Here is a 7,747-nt window from a genome sequence, read left to right as displayed (position 1 = left end):
CACACGCGCACACACACACACACACACACACACACACACACACACACACACACACACACACACACACACATATATGTCCTGTCTCACTTTCTGAAATGAACACTCCTCTTTGATAAGGAATGTGCTCCCAAAAGATTTGTACTGTAATGTTGTTTTTAATATGTGCACACGTATCTCTCTCTGTTGTTGACACAATCAGGCAATTACACGGACACACATATGCAGGCACACTAACGCACTGACACACACAGACACACACACACACACACTCACACAGACAGAGAGTCTGGGCAAAGTGCTGACCTCAGTCAGCCATTCCTAAATGTTTATTGTTCAGTGCAGCTAGAGGAGAGAGGAGGGTGTAGGCTCAGTTATGTACCTACCAGCTGCTCTCTCACTATCTGGTATGTTCATTATTTGCTTGTTTTGATTTAGTGATGAAGAGAGCAGGATCCAGTCATAAAAAATATGTCATTCCCCCAGACAGAAAATTAAATAAATTGAGTTTTCTTTAGAAAACTGCTTTGAGAAAAACTGGAGACAGCAGTTTGTGTTACAGTAAAATCAATATGTGTGCCTGAACATTTAAATATGTGCTAAAATTGTTTCAATCAATATACCTATGAATCACTCCATTCTTTTGGATCTTCTTTCATAGACTAACCTCAATATTTTCCCTGTGATAATAATCTGTTTACACCAGTATCTGAAAGTGAAGCTGCCAATACAGCTCGTCAGTTGATGCCAGCTCGCCGCTTAGTCCTGCCAACGAGGCCTTTCAATCTGTGCCGTTGCCCCTTGCTAACCTCCTCATCCATTGATGATTTATTCACTTGCACAGGTTTTCCAAAAATAGCAACAGGTACTTTCCATTCACAACTCTCATTTAATCAACATTGTCTGTTGAAACATTACAATCATTCAGCTGTTGTTCACAGAAGGAGGTGAATCAGTTTAGAGAGGCTGCTTTCAGATAAAAGTTGAACTCTCTGTTCGCCCACCAGACAGCTGCCATTTGAATTTCTTTTAAACTCTGCTCAACTTTCATGCTATTGCCAACAAACTTGCTCCTATACACCATCCATACATTTGCAGCATATAACTTGATCAATAAAACAGCCTGATTAGATTTCCAACACGGCCAACATCTTCCTATTTCAAATCCAGTGACAATGTCATTGATCCAGTTTGTCCAGCTGTCATGAAACTTGCTGTTCATGTTTCAGTAAATTAGATTGAAATGCATTTTCAAATTAGTCAACACAGGACGGAGACGAACAATTGATCTGAGTCTTGACAAACAAAATAATGATTTCTGATCATGCTGCACATGTATTAATAAGTGTGATTGGTTGACTACATGTAATTAACTAAAAATAAAGATATGAATTTGATTATAAGTGATTAATGATTGTCTTTAGAGTTTCTGCAATAAATTCCATGCAAATCTTTTTCATTAATACACGACAAAAGACTATAAATAGTTTACAAGTGTCAGCAGCAACATAAAGTGTAATTTTTACTACTGAACTGCAATTGCACATTGGCCTTTTGACATACTGATGGAGAAAGTTACTGTATTTTTTCCCTCAACATATAGATTTAGCACATAGATGTGGGTAATGCAGTATAGCTACTCGCCTTGCCTCTTTTTGTTTGCATGAATCACTGTGTGTCCCTGTGTTAACCCCTCTGTGGCTCACACAACAAAACAATGGAGTCCAAAGCAAATTGCTGACATGAGTCCAGGCGTGCCTCCCCCTGGCCCCTGACACCCACGGGTGTATATATACCCCCCGTACACACTGGCTCTGCAGACCATTCAGTGGAATCCCGCGATACACAGCTCTTCATTTTTGGTAGGTCCGTCTAGTTTAAGTTGTTAACAATACAGTACAGTTTCCCAAATCTATGGACATGATGCAGTATGGGCCTCTAATGCAATATATCAACTGACAAGAGGGAGTCTTAATTAATTGGAGTTTATGTGGTTACCTTTACTGCAAATGAGGAAATCATTTCAAAATGGAAAATTCTAACAAAGCAAGTAAATGAAATAGGAGGCTGGAGGTTAAAGGCTTATAGTGTCATGTCTAATGCAAAACAGCTGAGAGTTAAATGCTAAAGCGCCACCCAGAGTAGCAGTTAACTTGGATTATTATATAGTTTTGTTTTTAAGTGTTTTCTTCCATCCCTGCCCTGACTGTGTCTCTATTTCCTTACAGGTACTACTAAAAAAAAGGACAAAATGGCCCAGACAACCCCAGTGCCCATGGGTCCCTGGAAGGTGAGCATATGACGTACATGTTTAACGCTACATTACCTATGAGCACAGGGAGCAACATGAGGTTTCGATACACGGTTACCCACAGCAGTATTTCTGATTCATGGATGGACTCAAAACTCATCTTCTCTGCCTTTGTGTTTCCCAGATCACTGTGTACGATCAGGAGTACTTCCAGGGAAAGCGTATGGAGTTCACTGCCAGCTGCCAGAACATTATGGAGTGCGGGATGGAGAACGTCCGTTCCCTGAAGGTCGAGTGTGGCGCGTACGTATCCAAAGAGCATCTCCTCACTGCATCAGAAATGCAAAAAATATAACAGCATTTCTTTAGTTTCTGTCGGGGCTTAAAGAGTTTCTGATTTTCTATTTCCCTCTGTTTCTGCTCGCAGCTGGGTCGGCTACGAGCACTCCAGCTTCTGCGGCCAGCAGTTCGTCCTGGAGAAGGGAGACTACCCCCGTTTTGAGGCCTACAGTGGCAGCAACTCCTACCGCATTGAGAGGATGATCTCCTTCAGGCCCATCTGCTGCGCTGTAGGTTCCAAATACAACCCAGTTAAACCGCCTCTAGCTCACCTCAGGCTGAGCTTCACTCCAAGTTGTGCTAAACCTCCTTTTTCTTCCTGTTGCAGAACCACAAGGAGGCCAAAATGACCATCTTCGAGAATGAGAATATGGCCGGTCGTCAGTTTGAGCTGACTGATGACTACCCTTCTCTGCAGGCCATGGGCTGGGTGAACAAGGAGGTTGGATCCATGCAGGTTCAGAGCGGAGCGTAAGTCTATTGCTGTGGTGTTTGCTGCAAACTGAAGCTTTACACACCTTCAGCTTGTCCTGAATTTCACACATTCTCAGCACGGCAGCCATACATACTTACAGTCCTGAAAATACTCTTTCAGCTACTCACATTACTACTTTTAGCCAAGTTTACTTGACAGTTGAAGTTTATTTGTTATATGAGGTTTAATTGTTCTTGTGTCCTTGCAGCTTTGTGTGCTACCAGTACCCTGGCTACCGTGGCCACCAGTACATCCTGGAGAGCGACTGTCGCGGAGGAGAGTACAAGTGTTACCGTGAGTTTGGCTCCCATGCCCAGACTCCCCAGATCCAGTCCATCAGAAGGATCCAGCACTGAGAGGGGAATGTCTCCTTCACACATCCTTAACTCCTCCTACTCCTCCTCCTCTCCCTCCTCCTGCACTTCCATCCCTCCTTCTCTTCCTCCTCTACCCCAACCTCCATCTCTTCGGCTCCGCCGGTCTGGCTAGTCAAAGCAGGATCCCGGGCTGGACTTCAGGTGCTTACTGGTGTCAGTTGTTCACAGCACTTTTGCTTTTTTTTTTAAAGAAACATCACAAAAAAGAAAGGAAAGATGTAAGAAAGACAGAAAATAGGAATGACAGAATTGAGAGAAAAAGTTGAATCAGTGTGAAAGAGAGGATTCATCTACTGAAGTTGGCTGCAGAACGATGAAAACACCTCAGAGTTTTTGCTCTTTTCCACCATCGATGGCATCATCCTCACCATCGTCATTGTCTCCTTTATCAACACGATCACCAGTCTTGCTGTTACTGTGATATTCATGACTGCCTGTGTTTAAGACGATGAATAAAGAGAATGAGCAAAAAAAAGAGAGAGACTCACAATACGAGTGACATGTACCTCAATCACATCTGTGTCTTTTTTTTCTCTACTGACACTTTGCCTCCACCGGTGAGCAGCAGGGCAGCAAATATACTGTGTAACTGTTTAAAACTATAATCATCAGCCTGCAAAACATGAACTTACTGTATACAGTGAATCCAAGGTCAAAAGGTCAAGGCATGAATGAGAGTGAATCTCTTTAAACCCCACAAACTGGTCATAGGGTCAATCATTACAAACTCAGTGTTCAGATCTGCTTTCATAAGATGTCAAATTCAGACTGAATTTTGGAGAAATGTGAACAAAATGGGGCAAAAGACATCAATAATATTTCCATTTGACTGAATGGTGCAGCCATAAAAAACATGAAGTCTTGGGATCTCACTCACTATAAAATTCATATAGTTTCAATAAAGAATACAGAATATATATAACAACGCCTGACACTGCATAAGATGATTTAAACAACTATACAGTTAAGGGAATATAAATGGGGAAAACATATGTTATAGGGTTAAATACCCACATACACAACCAGTATTTGGCCTGTGTTGTGTTTACTGAATACAAAACCAACTCAACTGCCAGTTTAAAGTTAATAAATAATGAGAGTGTTTAAATTTCAACAGTTCAAGAGTTCAAAAGTCTGAAACATCAGGAAACAAGTAAAGTAATATGAAAAGTTTAAAATGAGTCCCGTTAAATGGACAATGTGGGAGAACTGACCGAAGTTCAAACAAAACATTGTAAATATATACAAATCTGCTTCAAATACCTACATGTTGATGGAAAAGATCCCAGCAAAGCCTTTATAGTCAGAGAGTACATTTACTCCAGCACAATTTTAAGGCATTTGCCCTTAATTGAGTAATTCCATTTCATGCTGCTCAATACTTCAGAGAGAAAAATTATAGTTTTTACTCCATCACATTTACCTAGCAGCCCTCCAAGTTACTTTACAATTCATTAACATATAGATTTAACTACACAGGAATATAAAATAGTTAAATTAGCTCCACGGCAACCAGCTACAACTTGAATTCCTACTTGCACACTAATGCACCAGAATGCATAATAATAACCAAGCAACAGCCTACAATAATCACTAAAAGCTGTCATGGCTCATTGTGCCTAATGAGTACTTTTCACACTTTAAATAGATTTTGAGCATAATATCATGGGCTTTTACCTAATTGAAAAGGAATATTTTTTTTAAATTGTGGTCTTTTTACTTTAACTGAAGCCTACATTTGTACAAAGTGGTCATTATCATCATCATGGAGCTACATCAGTGAACTTTTACAGCGGCATGCTAAGTGATTCTTACATTTCAGTTATTAAGCAATAAGCAGATTCTGCTTAGCTATCGTGTTTCACGTTTTAACCCTTTAAAGATGCCCAAATGAACATTGAAATAGGTTTTCTTGCTATAATCATTACTGTTCTTTATACTGGCCATTAGAAGATCCCTTCATAATGCACTTACAATGTAAGTGATGGGGGCCAAAATCCACAAGCCTCAAATGCAAAAATGTATTCAAAAGTTTATCTGAAGCTAATATGAAGCTTCAACCATCCAAATTAGTCAAATCAAGTAGATATCTTTCAGCGTTACAATCTCTTTTTGTTACTATACTTCCACCACAGCTCAACAAGAAAAACACTGTCTGATGCTAAATAGACTGTAAATGTGGCAGATATCCACTTGATATGACTAACTCAGACTGCTGAAGCCTCACACGAGCTTCAAATAAATTTTTAAATGCATTTTTGCACAGAAGGACTGGATTTTGGCCCCCTTCACTTACAGTACACTGAAAGCACATTTAAAGGGGATCTTTTAATAGCCAGTATGAACAGGAGGAATGATTACAGCGAGGAAAACCTCTTTCAGTGTTCATATGGGCACCTGACTGTTGTTTTAAGACACACCTGAAAAATTGTGAACCTCTCCTTTACGTGGAATGACGTCCTCGGTGCAGTGAGAGGTGCACTTGCGGTCGGAAACCACTAGAGCCTGCAGTAGAGGCGTAATGGTTAAATTGCGACAGTCGTTTCTTCTTGACGGCTGATGATGACATGTCAACAATAAACATGGCAGCCAGCAGCAACTATTGGGAAGGTAAATTATGTTGTCGTGCCTGATTTAAAATAATTCTCTGCATGTACACTTTTTTTTACTGTTCTTCACTGATTCAGATCAGTCATATTTAATATGTTTCGCGGTACATTAAGTCAATAGACGTTATACTCTCGAGGGAGGAGAAGTCTTAAACTGTTGGCAGGCTAATCTGTTAGCTTGTTAGCCGTTAACGCCGAACTTGAGTAACGTTTATCAGTTATTAACGGTTAGACCGTTAAAAGTTCAACTTCATTTGTACCAAAGTGTGTATAATATAACGGTACTTGTAAAGTTAAAATTAAAACAAAGCAACAGCATTAAGAATTTTATACAAGGGCTGCAAATAACGATTTTCATTATCAATGAATCTGTCGATTATTTTCTTGAGTGATCGATATTTTTGTCTGTAAGATCTCAGAAAATGGTTAAAAATATTGATCACCGTTTCCCAAAGCCCAGGATGAAATCTCAGATATAATGTAAAATATTCAGTTAACTACAGAGGACTAAAGAAACCAGAAAATTATCACATCTAAGAAGCTGGAACCAGATTTTTTTTTCTTAAAAAAATGACTCAACACGATTAATCGATTATCAGAACAGTTGGCAAGTAACTACACTGTAAATATAACATCGACTGTATGTAATGATATATGATATAAACAGCTGAACTGCTTATCAAGCAATATGTCTCCCACAAAGTACTGCACTGTAACATACTGTACTACTTCATTGTCATTGAACAAGTACAAGTAAGATAAACAAGTACAATGAGATGCAGTTGGCATCTAACGAGAAGTGCAATTTACGCATAAAGTGCAGTACAGGATACAAATTACTCTGAGCAGTTTATAAAGATACAAAGATAAAGATATACACCTGTGCAGTGATGCAGGATGTTATATAAAGTTGCGTTGTGGTGAGTAAGTTTGTGCTTTTTCAATTCCACTGGGATTCTGATAGCTTATAAACTGTAAAAAATGACTACCATGAGAGTCTCGTCTGGCTACAACAATGTAGCTCAAATGGTTTAATTTCATGTATGGGCCAAATACTCAACATTGGACTAAATCTGAATCATCTTGAAATGTTTGTCCTGAATGTCTCTTTGTTTCTTCACTCAGATTTGCGTAAACAGGCCAGGCAGCTGGAGAATGAGCTGGACCTCAAGCTGGTCTCCTTCAGTAAGCTCTGCACCAGCTACAGCAGCAGCAACCGGGACCAGCGGACAAGAGACAGCAGGTCAGCAGCACACGCCTCACTCAGCTTTAACAATGTGGACGGACACTGACATTTGCTACCTTTGGATAAAATCTAATCTGCATACCTTTGTTACTTCATCTTGCAGTACCTCAGCTAGCTTATATATATATATATATATATATATATATATAAATTCTGTGCTTAAATATTCAATGCAGGACAGCACCAGTCTGTATACTTATGTTATGTTTTGTCTTACATTTTGTCATTTTGTATACCCTGATTCTGAAGAAATTATATTTCAATTCAGCTGTATTTATTTTAGTTGGAATAACAAATAAAACTTTCCCTGTCATACTTAAATCAGGTCCGATTCTGTTGGCTCATCTCATGACAACATGCTGGTGGCCATGACTACTGAACTGGAGCAGCTTTTGACCAACGTAAGTCAAATGTCACACCATAAAGTTTAAGGGTTTTTAGGGTTTCTTGCAG

General features: G+C 39.5%; 2 protein-coding genes across 3 annotated transcripts in view; both read left to right on the top strand.

The window, feature by feature from the left end:
- The first annotated feature begins 1,802 nt into the window (after window positions 1–1,802).
- cryba1b (crystallin, beta A1b) lies at window positions 1,803–3,944 on the top strand. 2 transcript variants are annotated; one of them, XM_067607099.1, is made up of 6 exons: window positions 1,803–1,859; window positions 2,226–2,287; window positions 2,433–2,551; window positions 2,676–2,817; window positions 2,916–3,058; window positions 3,271–3,944. In XM_067607099.1, the coding sequence occupies exons 2-6, from the start codon at window positions 2,249–2,251 to the stop codon at window positions 3,416–3,418; spliced, it is 591 nt and encodes a 196-aa protein (XP_067463200.1). In that variant the 5' UTR covers window positions 1,803–1,859; window positions 2,226–2,248; the 3' UTR covers window positions 3,419–3,944. The 2 variants fall into 2 exon arrangements, with proteins under 2 accessions (XP_067463200.1, XP_067463201.1); XM_067607100.1 differs by having other exon boundaries at window positions 1,845–1,863.
- Window positions 3,945–5,943: 1,999 nt separating this feature from the next.
- LOC137195758 (Golgi SNAP receptor complex member 1-like) overlaps window positions 5,944–7,747 on the top strand; it is a 31,929-nt gene continuing 30,125 nt past the window's right edge. Inside the window, exons 1-3 of the mRNA XM_067608352.1 lie at window positions 5,944–6,049; window positions 7,174–7,291; window positions 7,620–7,695. Coding sequence (XP_067464453.1) covers window positions 6,007–6,049; window positions 7,174–7,291; window positions 7,620–7,695 — 237 coding nt within the window. The 5' untranslated portion in view covers window positions 5,944–6,006. The remainder of the gene's footprint in view (window positions 6,050–7,173; window positions 7,292–7,619; window positions 7,696–7,747) is intronic.

The sequence above is a fragment of the Thunnus thynnus genome, chromosome 13, assembly GCF_963924715.1.
Source record: "Thunnus thynnus chromosome 13, fThuThy2.1, whole genome shotgun sequence".
Lineage (NCBI taxonomy): Eukaryota > Metazoa > Chordata > Actinopteri > Scombriformes > Scombridae > Thunnus > Thunnus thynnus.
The sequence above is the reverse complement of the archived record's forward strand: the minus strand, read 5'-3'. Positions and strand labels throughout refer to the sequence as shown.